Here is a 19,936-nt window from a genome sequence, read left to right on the forward strand (position 1 = left end):
AGGAGAGAGGGGAGAAGATGGGGTCAGCCAGTGCCCCACCAGCACAGCCCTCCCCAGGAAGCGGAATGGAAATGTCACAGTCAGAGAAGAACAGATCTCAACACAGTCACTGTCAACTTTGGGGAGCTAGCTCAGTCCAACGCATCCCAGCACAGAGGCAGCTCTGACAGCAGAAGGACAAAACAGCCGTCAGTAGCAAGAGGCTGTGGGATGGCCGACAAGGCCACACTCATTTTTTTGTAGGGACAATGACAATGCTTCTGTGGCACGGGGGGAGACCAAGAGAACCTGCTGTTCTCCAGGACATTAAAGGGTGGACATTCACAGTGATGCTCATATGGAGAGGAAAGAAACCTGGCTCAGTCCCCACAGCCACAACTCTGCTCGGCCAAGACAGAGAAGGGCTGAAATCCTTCCTCTGATTTGGAGTCTGTGTCTCACTTCCCATTGCTCACTGGCACCAGACACCATTGCTGCTGCTGTCGCGGCCACCACAGTAATAGACAGCCTCGTCCTCGGCTTGGACCCCACTGATGGTTAACGTGCCCGTGCTGCCAGATGCAGAACCGGAGAATCGCGAAGGGATGTCCGAGGGTCTCTTGTCATTGTAGTAGATCACAGTGACAGGGCCAGTGCCAGGCACCTTCTGCTGGTACCAGCCACAGTAGCTGTCAAGCCCAGAGCAGGTGATCTGGACGGTTTGTCCCAGGTTGGCTGAGACCGAGGGCGGCTGAGTCAGCGCTGCCTGGACCAGGGAACCTGGAGAGGGAGAGGAGAGAGGGGAGAAGATGGGGGTCAGCCCGTGTCCCACCAGCACAGCCCTCCACAGTCAGTGGGATGCTGCCCCTGTGCCCAAAGTCCCTGATGCTACTGAGGGACCACAGCCCCACACACAGAGCCCAAGGCCAAAGCCCTTGAGCCCTGTGAGGATTGCTGTCAGACCTAAGAGGACGTGGCTGCCAGCACGGAGAGGCAGCAGGGCAGGCAACAAGGCAATGCCATGTCTTTTGTCAGGACAGGCACAGCCCCAGGGTCACCTTCTGCATGGCGTGGAACCATCAGAACATTCACAGCCATGGCTGTGCAGGGAGGATACGAACCTTCCTCAGACCCACAGCTCTCCATGCCCACGAGGAAGAAGGGCAGGGACTCTCCATGTTAGCTCATCTGTAGCTGTGTTGGTTTTATTTGGTGAGGGGGTGTACGGTGGCAGCTTCTGTAAGAAGCTCCTAGAAGTTTCCCCTTTGCCCAGGGGTCTTGGACAGGCCTAGGCCGGACCCGCTGCTGGCCAATTGGTAGCAGAATGTTCCCTGATAACGCCTCTGCCATAACGTATTTAAGAAAGGGAAAAACAAAAATATAAAAACAAACCAAAAAAAAGAAGTGACGATGTGAAGACGCTAAGTGGGGGCAGAGAGGGGGAGGCGCGAGCCTTGCGGCCCTCACCCTCTGGCCTCCTGCCGGGCGGCCAACTGGGCCCAACTCCGCTGCAGGAAGTGGAGAGGAGATGTGAAGAGATCCTGAGAGGCATCTGCCAGCCTCTTGTGAAGAACTTTTCTTGTGAGAGGAACGGCTCCGGACACCAAATTCAGTGAAGAAGGAGGGGAGGAGTAACGCGGCTTCCGGCCAAGATTCCCCTGCAGCCTGTGGTGATGACCATGGTGGAGCAGGTTGTCCCCCTGCAGCCCATGGAGGCCCACGGAGGGGCAGAGATCCACCTGCAGCCCATGGAGGACCCCCCGCCGGAGCAGGTGGAGGCCTGAAGGTGGCTGTGGCCCGTGGAGGGCCCGCTGGGACAGCTGTTCTAGAGGGACTGCACCCCGTGGAAGAGATGACCCACGCCAGAGCAGTTCCACGAAGGACTGCAGCCCGTGGGAGGGACCCCACACTGGAGAAGGGTAGGAAAGTGAGGAGTTCTTCCCCCTGAGGAGGAAGGAGGGACACAATCACCATTCTCTCTTCCCCTCTGTGCCACTTGGGGAGAAGGAGGTAGCGATGATTTTAAGCCCAGGAAGAGGAAGGGGTGGGGGGAAGTTATCTTGTTCTCTCTCTCTTTACCCTGCTTTGCTTTTAATAATAAACAGATATTTTTCCCCAAGTCGACTCTGTTTTGCCTGTAACAGTAACCTTAAGAATTTCTCCCTGTCCTTATCTCAAATCTCAAGACATTTTTCTTACATTATCTCTCCCTATTCCCTCTGAGGATGGGAGGAGTGACAGAGGGACTGCGTAGATGGGTCCCGGGTGGGGCTAAACTACGTCAATACCTCATTTCCACATCTCTCTGTTTAACTATAACAGTATCGCTGCTGCTTCGAATCCACCAGAGTAATGGCCAGCCACGTCCTCAGCTGACAGGGGCAGTGCCAGGTACTGTCTGCTGGGACCAGACAACATCACTGCTGCTGCTCCTAAGCCCGGAGCAGGTGATTTGGACGGTTTGTCCCAGGTTGGCTGAGACCGAGGGCAGCTGAGTCAGCGCTGCCTGGACCAGGGAACCTGGAGAGGGAGAGGAGAGAGGGGAGAAGGTGGGGGTCAGCCAGTGTCCCACCAGCACAGCCCCCTCACCGTCCAGGGGGACGGGGAATTCCACAGTTGGAGAACAGACTCGGACACTATCAGAGACAAATTAGAGGAGCAGAGCTCAGCCCAACGCATCCCACCACAGAGGCAGCTCTGGCAGCAGCAGGACAACGTGGCTGTCAGTAGCAAAAGGCAGTGGAAGGGCAGACAGAGCCACACTGTGAATTTGGTAGGGACAAGGACAATGATCTCCACCCCCAAAGTCACCTCCAGGTCTCTGGGACACAAAAGGGAGGACATTCACAGCCATGGCTGTGCAGAGGGGACACAAACCTGCCTCAGCCCCACGGACTCAACTCTGCTTGGCCGGGAGGGAAAAGAGTTGAAAAACTTGCTCTGACTTTCCAGTCTGTGTCTCACATCCCATTGCTCACCAGCACCAGACACCATTATTGCTGCTGTCGACGCCACCACAGTAATAGACAGCCTCGTCCTCGGCTTGGACCCCACTGATGGTTAACGTGCCCGTGGTGCCAGACTTGGAGCCGGAGAATCGCGGAGGGATGTCCGAGGGTCTCTTGTTGCTGTTGTAGATCACAGTGACAGGGCCAGTGCCAGGCACCTTCTGCTGGAACCAAGCAGCGTAAGCACTGCCGCTGCTGCTGCTAATCCCGGAGCAGGTGATCTGGATGGTTTGTCCCAGGTTGGCTGAGACCGAGGGCGGCTGAGTCACTGCTGCCTGGACCAGGGAACCTGGAGAGGGAGAGGAGAGAGGGGAGAAGATGAGAGTGAGCCAGTGTCCCACCAGCACAGCCTTCCACGGTCAGAGACATGGGCAGTTCCATAGTCAGAGGAGAACACATCTGGACAGAGTCACTGTCATCTTTGGGGAGCAGAGCTCAGCCCAACGCACCCCAGCACAGAGGCAGCTCTGGCAGCAGCAGGACAACGTGGCTGTCAGTAGCAAAAGGCAGCGTAAGGGCAGACAGGTCCACACAGTGAATTTAGTAGGGACAAGGACAATGGTCCCCAGCCACAAAGTCACCTCCAGGTCTCTGGGACACAAAAGGGAGGACATTCACAGCCATGGCTGTGCAGAGGGGACACAAACCTGCCTCAGCCCCATGGCCTCAACTCTGCTCGGCCGGGAGGGAAAAGGGTTGAAAAACTTGCTCTGACTTTCCAGTCTGTGTCTCACATCCCATTGCTCACCAGCACCAGACACCATTGTTGCTGCTGTCGCCTCCACCACAGTAATAGACAGCCTCGTCCTCGGCTTGGACCCCACTGATGGTTAATGTGCCCGTGCTGCCAGATGCAGAACCGGAGAATCGCGAAGGGATGTCCGAGGGTCTCTTGTTGCTGCTGTAGATCACAGTGACAGGGGCAGTGCCAGGTACCTTCTGCTGGTACCAGCCAACAGCACTGCTGCTGCTCCCGGAGCAGGTGATCTGGATGGTTTGTCCCAGGTTGGCTGAGACCGAGGGCAGCTGAGTCAGCGCTGCCTGGACCAGGGAACCTGGAGAGGGAGAGGAGAAAGCAGAGAAGATGTGGGTCAGCCAGTGTCCCACCAGCACAGCCCCCTCCCTGCGCAGTGGGACCGGGATGGGACCCCTGTGCCCAAATCCACCGGCCGGGTGCAGCAAGTCTGGGCAGGGCACCTGAGCTGTGGACGAGCACCGAGAGGAGAGGGGCCCAGGCCATGGTGCGATCCCACCAGCTCCACATCCCCATGCTGACTGGTCTGCTCTGCCCTTCTCCGGCCGAGGGGGAACAGAGGACCCGGTGCCCAGCCCCATGCCTTTGAGTTCTGCCCTACAGCCCAGCGCCCTGTGCACGGCCTCAGGCCTCTCATGGGCAATCCCCGGGGCACGTCACGGTGCCTGCGGGGCAGCCCCATGGGCAGGGTCCCTGGGCATGGAGCCACAAGCTCCCGTGGCCTGCAGCCCTTGGTAGACTCTCAGCTGCCTGGGCTTCCCAGCAGCAGGGATTGCTCTCCCAAACCCTCATCCCAGGGTATGAAGGTGGAGCTTTGTCCTGGCCCCTCGGCTGCCAGAATGGTCCCGCCTCTCTGTGACAGGGCTGAGATTTCTGCAGGCTGATCTCCCCCTCGGCGATGCCCAGGGGCAGGGTAGAGACCTTGCTGCAGGCAGGTCCTGCCCAAAAATGACCGGGCATCCCTCCACCTGCAGCCCAGGCCAGCTGGGCTCCCCCAGCCTGCGTCCAGCTGCTGCAGAAACCCAGCACCCATGGCACCAGCTACGGCTCCTCAGCCCGCACCTCCTCCTGCCCAGCCCTCCAGTGTGCCTGCAGCACAAGGCCCTGTGCAACAGCCCGGCCGTGCCACACTCCCTCCCCGTGCACGGCTCCGGCCGGAGCCCTTTGGCTGCAGCAGACGTGTCCGCGCTGCTCCTCGCACAGAGCTGCGCCAGCCGCACCGCTCCAGGACAGGGAGAAGCCCACCAGCAGCAAGGGCAGCACCAGGGGAGGGCGAGAGGCTGGTGGGGAAGAGATGCAGTGACGAGGGGGCTGGTGGGGCAGCAAAGGCAGGGGGGCTGCTGGCAGCCACCCCCTGCCCAAATGACAGAGGACAGGCACAGAGCGGGCACTGTAAGGGATGGCCAAGCTGGGACACCAGGCACAGCCCCCTGCAGCACAGGGCAGCAAGGGCAGGGCCATGGCCGGGACCTGCCCCACCCTCAAACAGGGACAGCAGAGACGGCAAACTGGCCCTTGCGATGGCGGGAGGTTTTTGTATCACTTCCCCATTGCTCCCTGTCACCATTATAGCTGCTGTCATAGCTACCACAGTAATAGACAGCCTCGTCCTCGGCTTGGACCCCACTGATGGTTAACGTGCCCGTGGTGCCAGACGCAGAGCCGGAGAATCGCGAAGGGATGTCCGAGGGTCTCTGGTTGCTCTCATAGATCACAGTGACAGGGGCAGTGCCAGGCACGTTCTGCTGGTACCAGCCGGCATAAGCATAGCTGCTGCTAACCCCGGAGCAGGTGATCTGGATGGTTGGTCCCAGGTTGGCTGAGACCGAGGGCGGCTGAGTCAGCACTGCCTGGACCAGGGAACCTGGAGAGGGAGAGGAGAGAGGGGAGAAGATGGGGGTCAGCCAGTGTCCCACCAGCAGAGCCCTCCTTGGGCAGCGGGATGGGAAATGTCACAGTCAGAGGAGAACAGATCTGGACGCAGTCACTGTCAGCTTTGAGGAGCAGAGCTCAGCCCAACACATCCCAGCACAGAGGCAGCTCTGGCAGCAGCAGGACAAAACAGCCGTCAGTAACAAGAGACTGTGAGCTGGGTGACAGGGCTACACTCAATTTTTGTAGGGACAAGGACAATGCTTCTGAGGCACAGGGCAGAGCAAGAGAACCATCACTTCTCCAGGACAGGAACGGGTGGATATTCACAGCAATGCTCGTGTCTAGAGGAAATAAACCTGGCTCAGCCCCACGGCCACAACTTTACTCGGTGAGCAGGTAAAAAGGTTGAAAAACTTGCTCTGACTTTCCAGTCTGTGTCTCACATCCCATTGCTCACCAGCACCAGACACCATTGCTGCCGTCAGCTCCACCACAGTAATAGACAGCCTCGTCCTCGGCTTGGACCCCACTGATGGTTAACGTGCCCGTGGTGCCAGATGCAGAACAGAGAGCTGTGAAGGGATGTCCGAGGGTTTCTTGTTGCTCTGATAGATCACAGCGACAGGGGCAGTGCCAGGCACCTTCTGCTGGTACCAGCCGGCATAAGCACTGCTGCTGCCAAGCCCGGAGCAGGTGATCTGGATGGTTTGTCCCAGGTTGGCAGAGACCGAGGGTGGCTGCGTCAGTGCTGCCTGGACCAGGGAACCTGGAGAGCGAGAGGAGAGAGGGGAGAAGATGGGGGTCAGCCAGTGCCCCACCAGCACAGCCCCCTCACCGTCCAGGGGCATGGGGAGTTCCGCAGTTGGAGAACAGACTCGGACACTATCAGAGACAAATTAGAGGAGCAGAGCTCAGCCCAACGCATCCCAGCATAGAGGCAGGTCTGGCAGCAGCAGGACAACGTGGCTGTCAGTAGCAAAAGGCAGCAGAAGGGCAGACAGGTCCACACAGTGAATTTAGTAGGGACAAGGACAATGGTCCCCAGCCCCAAAGTCACCTCCAGGTCTCTGGGACACAAAAGGGAGGACATTCACAGCCATGGCTGTGCAGAGGGGACACAAACCTGCCTCAGCCGCACGGCCTCAACTCTACTTGGTTGGGAGGGAAAAGGGTTGAAAAACTTGCTCTGACTTTCCAGTCTGTGTCTCACATCCCATTGCTCACCAGCACCAGACACCATTGCTGCTGCTGTCGCCTCCACCACAGTAATAGACAGCCTCGTCCTCGGCTTGGACCCCACTGATGGTTAACGTGCCCGTGGTGCCAGACTTGGAGCCGGAGAATCGTGAAGGGATGTCTGAGGGTCTCTTGTTGCTCTGATAGATCACAGTGACAGGGCCAGTGCCAGGCACCTTCTGCTGGTACCAGCCAACCCAGCTGCTGCTGCTGCTAATCCCGGAGCAGGTGATCTGGATGGTTTGTCCCAGAGAGTTGGGACAAGTTGGCTGAGACCATGGGTGGCTGAGTCAGCGCTGCCTGGACCAGGGAACCTGGAGAGGGAGAGGAGAGAGGGGAGAAGATGGGCGTCAGCCAGTGTCCCACCAGCACAGCCCCCTCCCTGTCCAGAGGGACAGTGACACGACTCCTCTGCCCGCAAGCACATGGATGGGACACCCTGGCTGCAGCCCCAGGCCCAGGCACTCCCTGAGGGGTGTCTGCAGCCAGAGCCTGGACCCTCCCCCTGCCCACTGCTCCTTGGGGCACAACTCATCCCTGCCAGTGAGACCGGGCACCCCAGGGGCACAGCCTGCCGTGGGCACCCAGCGTTTTTGGTAGTCTGGAGACATCCCTGCCCATGCACCAGATGGGGCCTGTGACAGATGCACTCGACCCCTTAACCAAACCTGCAGTAGTCTGGGCCAGGCTCCGGAGGAGGGAAAGTCCCGAGCCACAGCTGGAACTAGAACTCCTCTGGTTTCAATTGGTTTTCTGATTGTGCCAGAGCGGCACAGTGAGCATCAGCACAAATTATCTTGGAACGCTGATCATGCCATTAACGCAAGGAGAGCAAGGTGGCTTTTCCAAGATTCATTCACCAAGGAACAAAGTTGCAGGTGCAAGGAGTCTCATGCATACTTCTTCCATCAGGTGTAATTTTGCTATGAGACAGCCACTTTATCCCATAAGTACGACAGCCTACGTGAGCCTTCTTCCAGCTCTCCCTGCTGGGCAGCATGGCGGTCGTCTCCCCTTGAGCTCCGTCAGACACCTCTCAAGGTTGCTCCTCGAGGCAGAGAGACCTTTTGTCAACAGCAGATCTTTGGTCAGTGACCGATACAGCGTCTAATCCCATAATGTGAGAACTCTGATTTTGGCCTTCGTAACTTTGGTTGCATGCTGGATTGATGCTAAAGAAACATTACATAAACTTTGCATGTATAATCCCTTAGACATAAACCATTGACTAAGTCTGAGAATAAGTCTGGGTCCATCCTAGTCTCCTCTCTGAGAGGGAGTTTAGAAGGCCAGAGGGTTCATTCTGACCCTCGTGACTCCACAGGAGGGCCCTGCTCACCCTTCCGTCTCCAGTCTTTCTGTGACTCATTCGAACACGTGTGCAACTCCATTTTCCTTCGTGTGGTTTTCCGTGCAGGAATGAACGGAGTGAACCTTGCCATCAAACTTTGTTAAGTCACACTTGTACAACACGCTATTAAAATCATCAGCCCAGGCCCAGAGCGCTTGGGGGGAACGGAAGGAGGGCACAGTGCCGGGCGGCTGACAGCACAGCCCTGCAACGGACAGGCCTCCCGAGAGCCAACGGGCCGCTGCCCGGCACAGGCGTCCCCCCAAGCCCCACTCTGCTCATCTCCATGGGAAGGCTCCCAGAGACAAGAGGGAGAGAACCCACCCCTGCCCAGCTGCACGGCACTACTGCCCCATGGGAACCAGTGCTCGCAAGTCACTGGGACAAGGAAGGAGGTGCTCAGCACCGCACACCAACACTGCACCAGCACCAAGAGATGGGAGCTGGCACCAGGATGGGGATGCAGACAGAACCCTGCAAAAGCAGAGCCACAGCCGCCGCCAGCCCCAAAGGTGCCAGCTGCCACCTCTGCGCAGCTCTGACCAATGCCGGGGAAAGCGCAGCAAGGAACAGGAGGGAAAAAGCTTCTCAGCATCACCATGACCCTGACCAGCATTGCTGCTGCTGTCCCAGGCACCACAGTAATAGACAGCCTCGTCCTCGGCTTGGACCCCACTGATGGTTAACGTGCCCGTGGTGCCAGACGTGGAGCCGGAGAATCGCGAAGGGATGTCCGAGGGTCTCTTGTTGCTCTCATAGATCACAGTGACAGGGGCAGTGCCAGGCACCTTCTGCTGGTACCAGCCAGCATTGTAGCTGCTGCCACTGCTAACCCCGGAGCAGGTGATCTGGATGGTTTGTCCCAGGTTGGCTGAGACCGAGGGCGGCTGAGTCAGCGCTGCCTGGACCAGGGAACCTGGAGAGGGAGAGGAGAGAGGGGAGAAGATGGGGGTCAGCCAGTGTCCCATCAGCACAGCCCCCTCCCCGTCCAGTGGGATGGGGAATTCCACAGTCAAAGAGAACAGATCTGGACATGGTCAGAGGCAATTTTGGGGATCAGAAGCCAGCCCAACGCACCCCAGCACAGAGGCAGCTCTGGCAGCAGCAGGACAACGTGGCTGTCAGTAGCAAAAGGCAGCGGAAGGGCAGACAGAGCCACACTGTGAATTTGGTAGGGACAAGGACAATGGTCCCCAGCCCCAAAGTCACCTCCAGGTCTCTGGGACACAAAAGGGAGGACATTCACAGCCATGGCTGTGCAGAGGGGACACAAACCTGCCTCAGCCCCACGGCCTCAACTCTGTTTGGCCGGGAGGGAAAAGGGTTGAAAAACTTGCTCTGACTTTCCAGTCTGTGTCTCACATCCCATTGCTCACCAGCACCAGACACCATTGTTGCTGCCGTCGTAGCTACCACAGTAATAGACAGCCTCGTCCTCGGCTTGGACCCCACTGATGGTTAACGTGCCCGTGGTGCCAGACTTGGAGCCGGAGAATCTTGAAGGGATGTCCGAGGGTCTCTTGTTGCTGTTGTAGATCACAGTGACGGGGGCAGTGCCAGGCACCTTCTGCTGGTACCAGCCAACAGCACTGTAGCTGCTAAGCCCGGAGCAGGTGATCTGGACGGTTTGTCCCAGGTTGGCTGAGACCGAGGGTGGCTGAGTCACTGCTGCCTGGACCAGGGAACCTGGAGAGGGAGAGGAGAGAGGGGAGAAGACGGGGGTCAGTCAGTGCCCCACCAGCACAGCTCTCCCCAGCCAGCGGGACGGGACCCCTGTGCCCACAGGTCCCGGCCGGGCACGAGTCTGCGCAGGGCACCTGAGCTGTGGACGAGCACCGCGAGGAGGAGAGGAGCCCAGGCCATGGCGCGATCCCACCAGCTCCGTGTCCCTACGCCGATGGGGCGCTTTCACGGATCCCAACTCCCTTTTAAGCCCCTGCCCACATGGGGCACGGCCCCTCCATGCAAATCTGACCCCATGCTCAGGGCCAGATCCTTCCCGCGCTTCTCTCCGCACCTCCCAGTCTGAAACCCGCCAGCACAGACACCCCATCCCCAGTCAGGGCCGAGCGGCTGCAGGGCCAAAGGGCACAGGAGAGCCAGGCTGCTCGGGGCAGGACGGGTAGGGGTGGGCAGGCAGCGCCTGCAGCTCCAAGGCCCCCACAATGGGTTGGCTGGAGCAGATGAGCCAGTGCCTGTGCCAGGGATGGAAGGACAAACCCTTGCCCAGCCTATTGCCACTGAGGTGGATTTTTGGGGTCCAGCTGGGCCCAACTAGGCTCTCCCATGAGGAAAGGGCTGGGAAAAGGCAGGAGCCAAGCCCCTGTTTCCCTTCTTCTGAGCTCCTCTGCTGAACGTTGCCTGCGACCGATGAGCACCTGGGACCTTGCCCTGGAGCAGCCCAGGGGAGCAGGGCCAGGAGCAGAGTTTGGCAGGGAGCACAGGGCAGCCCTCGCCCCTGGGGACCGCAGGGTGCTCAGTGCAGCCCCGTCTACGCCCTCCTGGCTCCAGCCAAGGCGTGTGGCCCTCCCACCCAGCGCCACGGTCCTGGCCACAGAGCTGGGGGCACGGCCACCTGGGACCCGCTTGCCTACATGGCAGCCCCCATGGGGCCAGTACCCCTGCCCACAGCCTGGCCCTATCCCACACACATCCCAAACCCCTGTCCTCTTGCCCACCACACTCATGGGGAGACAGGAGATGGCAGTGCTGAAAACAAGCGGCACACCATGACATGGAGGGGTCACCGCCCTTGTACCCAGTGGTACACCCAGTCTGGGGTCCCACAGCAGGACAGGGACAGGGCCAGGGTGCGGGGCAGCCCCGGGCTGTCATGGGGCCATAGAGGGCCTTGCTCTGGGCCAGGGGCTTCCCAGGGGGCCAGAGGTGCTGGGGGCTCCTGCACAGGCTGAGCGTGAGCCCAACAGGCCGGCACCTGGCAAACACATCCAACGCTGGAGTAGCCCATGGCTGCTCTTGCGGCACAACACAGTAGCCCCTGACAAGTCCTGCTCTGCCCCAGCAGCCTCATGCATGGCCCTGGAGATGCTGCACGCACAGGATATGTCCATTCCCAGGTTTTGAAGGAAAAGCTTTCGTCCCCTCCCCAAATGACAGAGGACAGGCACAGAGCGGGCGCTGTAAGGGACGGCCGAGCTGGGACACCAGGCACAGCCACGTGCAGCCCAGGGCAGCAAGGGCAGGGCCATGGCCGGGACCTGCCCACCTTCAAACGGGGACAGCAGAGACGCCAAACTGGCCCTTGCGATGGCGGGAGGTTTTTGTATCACTTCCCCACTGCTCCCTGTCACCATTATAGCTGCTGTCGTAGTTACCACAGTAATAGACAGCCTCGTCCTCGGCTTGGACCCCACTGATGGTTAACGTGCCCGTGGTGCCAGACTTGGAGCCGGAGAATCGCGAAGGGATGTCCGAGGGTCTCTTGTCACTAGCATAGATCACAGTGACAGGGGCAGTGCCAGGCACCTTCTGCTGGTACCAGCCAGCATCATTCCAGCTGCTGCTGTAAATCCCGGAGCAGGTGATCTGGATGGTTTGTCCCAGGTTGGCTGAGACCGAGGGCGGCTGAGTCAGCGCTGCCTGGACCAGGGAACCTGGAGAGGGAGAGGAGAGAGGGGAGAAGATGGGGGTCAGCCAATGTCCCACCAGCACAGCCCTCCTTGGGCAGCGGGAGAGCACCCTTGTGCCCAAATCCACTGGTCGTGTGCAGCGAATCTGGGCGGGCATGGGACTGTAGGTGAGCACCATGAGGATGAGAGGGGCTCAGGCCATGCTGCTGTCCCAGCAGCTCCACATTCCCATGGATGCACTGTGACCAGCTCCACAATTGTGCTGTGATCTGGACCCTGCCTCCCTCTTAACCTCTCCATCCACCCGCTCCGGCTCAGGCCCTTCATGGAAATGTGGCCCCCAACGCTCACTGGCAGCTCCTGTCCCAGTGCTCCCACTGCGGGCACACCTCTGGCCCACCAAAGGCACCAAGATCACTCCCAGCCGCCTGCTCCCTGGGCCACTCCCCTGGGAAAAACAGGTCCTGCTTCACAGCAGGGCCCCACAGCCGGGTGTCTCTCAGCAGCCACAAGACTCTGAACAGGTGGATCAAGGTGTCTGGGCAACCGTTCCCTGACTCTGCTTTTGGCAAATACAGCCTTAGCCGAGAGACTTGCCAAGGATGGCAGAAACACTTTTCTGCCCTGCCTTGCCGGAGCGGCCTCCACAGCCACCTTAGCCCGGCCTGCCACCCTGGCATCACCCACCCACCCACCCTCAGAGCACCCCTCTGCCCCACCACAGCTCCCCCAGCCACACTCCCCATCCCTCCTGCCCCAGGCGCTTCTGCGCAGGGCTCCGCACCCACAGACGGCCCAGCCCCAGCCCGCAGCACCGTGCCAGCGGCCCCCGCCACAGCACCCCCCACCATGGGCTGGCACCCCGAGATCTCCTGGGACAGGGACCGGGATGGCCCCGGCACCTCAGACTCTCCCACTTTGTGGCAGCGCCTTCCCCTTACAGAAGCACAACGAGCAGGGCCAGACACACGACGACAGGCTTTTTTATTCTACACTTGTGCTGCAGAGGAGGCTCAACGCCAGGCTGCCACCACTCTCTGCGAGTCCCTCACACCAGGAACACAGCGGCTCCTCCTTAGACACGGGAAACGTTCCTCAGGCCTCTGGCTGTTAACCAGCACCCTCTTGTGCTTCAGGTGGCGGTTGGGAACCGACGCTGACGGGTTCCCGGGCTCACGGGCCCCACAGCCCCGGGGCCGCTCCCCAGGGCCTCTGGCCGCAGCAGCAGCACCCCCCCGTGGCCCGCCTCCCCCGGGACTCAGCTGCAGAGAGACGGCACCAACGGCGGCCACAAGCCAACGAGCAGGTTTGAGGAGGATTCCGTACTTCTGGAACTCCATTCCTCCTTCTTTCACGGCATCCCCAGGGAGCTGGTACACAAAAGCCACAAGCGAGGACGCCTGGACGTCCATCAGCACAAACGAAGGGACGCCGTTCCTGGGAAGAAAACACTCTGTCGATCCTCCCCACCGGCTTCCGCTGCCGGCTCTTAACACACCTTGTGCTCATGCGTCCCAACAGGCTGGGCTGCCGAGGGCTGGAGGGATCTGGGAAACGCTGCGGCTTGCAGGCACCGACGACAGCGTCTGCGGCAGAGTTGCACTTGGCCTAGAACAGCCCTCGAGGCCGCTCAGCAGCCTGCGTCCTGCCAGGCTCGGACAAAGCTAAAGCTGGCAGTGCCTTCAGAAGTCTCATTTCCTACCAACTACCAGCCCGCAGCTTCTGGGAAGGCACCAGGAAGCAAAACGACTTCAAGAAGCTGCTGCAACTCACCCCTCTCCGGGCCCAGGCAGCAGCCCCAGCCGTCACGGCCAAGACGTGGGCTAAGTCAAACCCCGGTAACGGGGAGCCCCACTGCCTTCCCCGGGCAGGGAGAGCGCTGGCCTCCTGGCACAAAGGCTACGGAGCCACCACTAAACACACAGCACCAGCACCACATCCTGTTTTGGCAGGAGAAACAACCAGCCACAGCACAGGTCTGCACTGCCAGGAGCTGTGTCACCCCCAAATCCTCCAGCACCACTGCCAGGATTGCTGCCACACACACACGACAGACGGTGACGGTCAACCCAGCGCACCCAGCCACGGCCACACTGTGGGGCACCTGGGTGCTGATCAGCACCACCCTGCTGCGCACCGCAGAATCAGACAGCCTGGTCCAGAGCTTGCACCCCACTGATGGTTAACGTGGCCGTGCTGCCAGACTTGGAGCCGGAGAATCGTGAAGGGATGTCCGAGGGTCTGTTGTTGCTGTAGTAGATCACAGTGACAGGGGCAGTGCCAGGTACCTTCTGCTGGAACCAGCCAACACTGTAGCTGCTCCCGGAGCAGGTGATCTGGACGGTTTGTCCCAGGTTGGCTGAGACCGAGGGCGGCTGAGTCAGCGCTGCCTGGACCAGGGAACCTGGAGAGGGAGAGGAGAGAGGGGAGAAGGTGGGGGTCAGCCAGTGCCCCACCAGCACAGCCCCCTCCCCGTCCAGGGGGATGGGGAATTCCACAGTTGGAGAACAGACTCGGACACTATCAGAGACAAATTAGAGGAGCAGAGCTCAGCCCAATGCACACCACCACAGAGGCAGCTCTGGCAGCAGCAGGACAACGTGGCTGTCAGTAGCAAAAGGCAGCGGAAGGGCAGACAGGTCCACACTGTGAATTTGGTAGGGACAAGGACAATGGTCCCCAGCCCCAAAGTCACCTCCAGGTCTCTGGGACACAAAAGGGAGGACATTCACAGCCATGGCTGTGCAGAGGGGACACAAACCTGCCTCAGCCCCACGGACTCAACTCTGCTTGGCCGGGAGGGAAAAGGGTTGAAAAACTTGCTCTGACTTTCCAGTCTGTGTCTCACATCCCATTGCTCACCAGCACCAGACACCATTGCTGCTGCTGTCGGTGCCACCACAGTAATAGACAGCCTCATCCTCGGCTTGGACCCCACTGATGGTTAACGTGGCCGTGGTGCCAGACACAGAGCCGGAGAATCGCGAAGAGATGTCCGAGGGTCTCTTGTTGCTGTTGTAGATCACAGTGACAGGGGCAGTGCCAGGCACCTTCTGCTGGTACCAGCCAGCATTGCTGCTGCTGCTCCCAGAGCAGGTGATCTGGACGGTTTGTCCCAGGTTGGCTGAGACCGAGGGCAGCTGAGTCAGCGCTGCCTGGACCAGCGAACCTGGAGAGGGAGAGGAGAGAGGGGAGAAGATGGGGTCAGCCAGTGCCCCACCAGCACAGCCCGCCCCAGGAAGCGGAATGGAAATGTCACAGTCAGAGAAGAACAGATCTCAACACAGTCACTGTCAACTTTGGGGAGCTAGCTCAGTCCAATGCATCCCAGCACAGAGGCAGCTCTGACAGCAGAAGGACAAAACAGCAGTAGCTGTTTTGTTAACGTCAGCTGTTTTGTTAACGTCAGTAGCAAGAGGCTGTGGGATGGCCGACAAGGCCACACTCATTTTTTGTAGGGACAAGGACAATGCTTCTGTGGCACGGGGGGAGACCAAGAGAACCTGCTGTTCTCCAGGACATTAAAGGGAGGACATTCACAGTGATGCTCATATGGAGAGGAAAGAAACCTGGCTCAGTCCCCACAGCCACAACTCTGCTCGGCCAAGACAGAGAAGGGCTGAAATCCTTCCTCTGATTTGGAGTCTGTGTCTCACTTCCCATTGCTCACTGGCACCAGACACCATTGCTGCTGCTGTCCCAGGCACCACAGTAATAGACAGCCTCGTCCTCGGCTTGGACCCCACTGATGGTTAACGTGCCCGTGGTGCCAGACATGGAGCCGGAGAATCGTGAAGGGATGTCCGAGGGTCTCTTGTCATTGTAGTAGATCACAGTGACAGGGCCAGTGCCAGGCACCTTCTGCTGGTACCAGCCACAGTAGCTGTCAAGCCCAGAGCAGGTGATCTGGACGGTTTGTCCCAGGTTGGCTGAGACCGAGGGCGGCTGAGTCAGCGCTGCCTGGACCAGGGAACCTGGAGAGGGAGAGGAGAGCGGGGAGAAGGTGGGGGTCAGCCCGTGTCCCACCAGCACAGCCCTCCACAGTCAGTGGGATGCTGCCCCTGTGCCCAAAGTCCCTGATGCTACTGAGGGACCACAGCCCCACACACAGAGCCCAAGGCCAAAGCCCTTGAGCCCTGTGAGGATTGCTGTCAGACCTAAGAGGACGTGGCTGCCAGCACGGAGAGGCAGCAGGGCAGGCAACAAGGCAATGCCATGTCTTTTGTCAGGACAGGCACAGCCCCAGGGTCACCTTCTGCATGGCGTGGAACCATCAGAACATTCACAGCCATGGCTGTGCAGGGGGGATACGAACCTTCCTCAGACCCACAGCTCTCCATGCCCACGAGGAAGAAGGGCAGAGACTCTCCATGTTAGCTCATCTGTAGCTGTGTTGGTTTTATTTGGTGAGGGGGTGTACGGTGGCAGCTTCTGTAAGAAGCTCCTAGAAGTTTCCCCTTTGCCCAGGGGTCTCGGACAGGCCTAGGCCGGACCCGCTGCTGGCCAATTGGTAGCAGAATGTTCCCTGATAACGCCTCTGCCATAACGTATTTAAGAAAGGGAAAAACAAAAATATAAAAACAAACCAAAAAAAAGAAGTGACGATGTGAAGATGCTAAGTGGGGGCAGAGAGGGGGAGGCGCGAGCCTTGCGGCCCTCACCCTCTGGCCTCCTGCCGGGCGGCCAACTGGGCCCAACTCCGCTGCAGGAAGTGGAGAGGAGATGTGAAGAGATCCTGAGAGGCATCTGCCAGCCTCTTGTGAAGAACTTTTCTTGTGAGAGGAACGGCTCCGGACACCAAATTCAGTGAAGAAGGAGGGGAGGAGTAACGCGGCTCCCGGCCAAGATTCCCCTGCAGCCTGTGGTGATGACCATGGTGGAGCAGGCTGTCCCCCTGCAGCCCATGGAGGTCCACGGAGGGGCAGAGATCCACCTGCAGCCCATGGAGGACCCCCCGCCGGAGCAGGTGGAGGCCTGAAGGTGGCTGTGGCCCGTGGAGGGCCCGCTGGGACAGCTGTTCTGGAGGGACTGCACCCTGTGGAAGAGATGACCCACGCCAGAGCAGTTCCACGAAGGACTGCAGCCCGTGGGAGGGACCCCACACTGGAGAAGGGTAGGAAAGTGAGGAGTTCTTCCCCCTGAGGAGGAAGGAGGGACACAATCACCATTCTCTCTTCCCCTCTGTGCCACTTGGGGAGAAGGAGGTAGCGATGATTTTAAGCCCAGGAAGAGGAAGGGGTGGGGGGAAGTTATCTTGTTCTCTCTCTCTTTACCCTGCTTTGCTTTTAATAATAAACAGATATTTTTCCCCAAGTCGAGTCTGTTTTGCCTGTAACAGTAACCTTAAGAATTTCTCCCTGTCCTTATCTCAAATCTCAAGACATTTTTCTTACATTATCTCTCCCTATTCCCTCTGAGGATGGGAGGAGTGACAGAGGGACTGCGTAGATGGGTCCCGGGTGGGGCTAAACTACGTCAATACCTCATTTCCACATCTCTCTGTTTAACTATAACAGTATCGCTGCTGCTTCGAATCCACCAGAGTAATGGCCAGCCACGTCCTCAGCTGACAGGGGCAGTGCCAGGTACTGTCTGCTGGGACCAGACAACATCACTGCTGCTGCTCCTAAGCCTGGAGCAGGTGATTTGGACGGTTTGTCCCAGGTTGGCTGAGACCGAGGGCAGCTGAGTCAGCGCTGCCTGGACCAGGGAACCTGGAGAGGGAGAGGAGAGAGGGGAGAAGGTGGGGGTCAGCCAGTGTCCCACCAGCACAGCCCCCTCACCGTCCAGGGGGACGGGGAATTCCACAGTTGGAGAACAGACTCGGACACTATCAGAGACAAATTAGAGGAGCAGAGCTCAGCCCAACGCATCCCACCACAGAGGCAGCTCTGGCAGCAGCAGGACAACGTGGCTGTCAGTAGCAAAAGGCAGCGGAAGGGCAGACAGGACCACACTGTGAATTTGGTAGGGACAAGGACAATGGTCCCCAGCCCCAAAGTCACCTCCAGGTCTCTGGGACACAAAAGGGAGGACATTCACAGCCATGGCTGTGCAGAGGGGACACAAACCTGCCTCAGCCCCACGGCCTCAACTCTGCTCGGCCGGGAGGGAAAAGGGTTGAAAAACTTGCTCTGACTTTCCAGTCTGTGTCTCACATCCCATTGCTCACCAGCACCAGACACCATTGCTGCTGCTGTCGCCTCCACCACAGTAATAGACAGCCTCGTCCTCGGCTTGGACCCCACTGATGGTTAACGTGCCCGTGGTGCCAGACTTGGAGCCGGAGAATCGCGGAGGGATGTCCGAGGGTCTCTGGTTGCTGTTGTAGATCACAGTGACAGGGGCAGTGCCAGGCACCTTCTGCTGGAACCAACCAGCGTAAGCACTGCCGCTGCTGCTGCTAATCCCGGAGCAGGTGATCTGGATGGTTTGTCCCAGGTTGGCTGAGACCGAGGGCGGCTGAGTCACCACTGCCTGGACCAGGGAACCTGGAGAGGGAGAGGAGAGAGGGGAGAAGATGAGAGTGAGCCAGTGTCCCACCAGCACAGCCTTCCACGGTCAGAGACATGGGCAGTTCCATAGTCAGAGGAGAACACATCTGGACAGAGTCACTGTCATCTTTGGGGAGCAGAGCTCAGCCCAACGCACCCCACCACAGAGGCAGCTCTGGCAGCAGCAGGACAACGTGGCTGTCAGTAGCAAAAGGCAGCGGAAGGGCAGACAGGACCACACTGTGAATTTGCTATGGAAAAGGACAATGGTCCCCAGCCCCAAAGTCACCTCCAGGTCTCTGGGACACAAAAGGGAGGACATTCACAGCCATGGCTGTGCAGAGGGGACACAAACCTGCCTCAGCCCCACGGCCTCAACTCTGCTCGGCCGGGAGGGAAAAGGGTTGAAAAACTTGCTCTGACTTTCCAGTCTGTGTCTCACATCCCATTGCTCACCAGCACCAGACACCATTGCTGCTGCTGTCGCCTCCACCACAGTAATAGACAGCCTCGTCCTCGGCTTGGACCCCACTGATGGTTAACGTGCCCGTGCTGCCAGATGCAGAACCGGAGAATCGCGAAGGGATGTCCGAGGGTCTCTTGTTGCTCTGATAGATCACAGTGACAGGGGCAGTGCCAGGCACCTTCTGCTGGTACCAGCCAACAGCACTGCTGCTAACCCCGGAGCAGGTGATCTGGATGGTTTGTCCCAGGTTGGCTGAGACCGAGGGCGGCTGAGTCAGCGCTGCCTGGACCAGCGAACCTGGAGAGGGAGAGGAGAAAGCAGAGAAGATGGGGGTCAGCCAGTGTCCCACCAGCACAGCCCCCTCCCTGCGCAGTGGGACCGGGATGGGACCCCTGTGCCCAAATCCACCGGCCGGGTGCAGCAAGTCTGGGCAGGGCACCTGAGCTGTGGACGAGCACCGAGAGGAGAGGGGCCCAGGCCATGGTGCGATCCCACCAGCTCCACATCCCCATGCTGACTGGGCTGCTCTGCCCTTCTCCTGCCGAGGGGGAGCAGAGGACCCGGTGCCCAGCCCCATGCCTTTGAGTTCTGCCCTACAGCCCAGCGCCCTGCGCACGGCCTCAGGCCTCTCATGGGCAATCCCCGGGGCACGTCACGGTGCCTGCGGGGCAGCCCCATGGGCAGGGTCCCTGGGCATGGAGCCACAAGCTCCCGTGGCCTGCAGCCCTTGGTAGACTCTCAGCTGCCTGGGCTTCCCAGCAGCAGGGATTGCTCTCCCAAACCCTCATCCCAGGGTATGAAGGTGGAGCTTTGTCCTGGCCCCTCGGCTGCCAGAATGGTCCCGCCTCTCTGTGACAGGGCTGAGATTTCTGCAGGCTGATCTCCCCCTCGGCGATGCCCAGGGGCAGGGTGGAGACCTTGCTGCAGGCAGGTCCTGCCCAAAAATGACCGGGCATCCCTCCACCTGCAGCCCAGGCCAGCTGGGCTCCCCCAGCCTGCGTCCAGCTGCTGCAGAAACCCAGCACCCATGACACCAGCTACGGCTCCTCAGCCCGCACCTCCTCCTGCCCAGCCCTCCAGTGTGCCTGCAGCACAAGGCCCTGTGCAACAGCCCGGCCGTGCCACACTCCCTCCCCGTGCACGGCTCCGGCCGGAGCCCTTTGGCTGCAGCAGACGTGTCCGC

General features: G+C 59.6%; 1 protein-coding gene and 1 gene segment (V, D, J or C); both read right to left on the reverse strand.

Annotated features, from left to right (window-relative positions):
• Positions 1–428: 428 nt before the first annotated feature.
• LOC147598600 (putative non-functional immunoglobulin lambda variable 1-50) lies at positions 429–3,649 on the reverse strand. The segment is given in 3 exon segments: positions 429–759; positions 2,971–3,337; positions 3,635–3,649. Coding segments are annotated over 3 exon segments (690 nt in total).
• Positions 3,650–8,217: 4,568 nt separating this feature from the next.
• On the reverse strand, positions 8,218–11,971 carry LOC147598601 (uncharacterized). Its single transcript, XM_086761762.1, has 4 exons — positions 11,515–11,971; positions 9,593–9,889; positions 8,814–9,119; positions 8,218–8,408 (listed from the first exon to the last, which is right to left on the reverse strand). The coding sequence occupies exons 1-4, from the start codon at positions 11,969–11,971 to the stop codon at positions 8,218–8,220; spliced, it is 1,251 nt and encodes a 416-aa protein (XP_086617888.1).
• Between the last annotated feature and the right edge of the window lie 7,965 nt (positions 11,972–19,936).

The sequence above is a fragment of the Chlamydotis macqueenii genome, chromosome 17, assembly GCF_036417535.1.
Source record: "Chlamydotis macqueenii isolate bChlMac1 chromosome 17, bChlMac1.mat, whole genome shotgun sequence".
NCBI lineage: Eukaryota > Metazoa > Chordata > Aves > Otidiformes > Otididae > Chlamydotis > Chlamydotis macqueenii.

Bases quoted from the DNA above. Each gene is read 5' to 3' on its own strand.
- LOC147598601 (XM_086761762.1), bottom strand. From the start codon at position 11,971: ATGGTGCTCACCTACAGTCCCATGCCCGCCCAGATTCGCTGCACACGA. The intron at 9,890-11,514 runs GTGACAGGGAGC...CTCCCTCTCCAG, and splicing joins CTACGACAGCAGCTATAATG to GTTCCCTGGTCCAGGCAGCA. The intron at 9,120-9,592 runs GTGTCTGGTGCT...CTCCCTCTCCAG, and splicing joins CTACGACGGCAGCAACAATG to GTTCCCTGGTCCAGGCAGCG.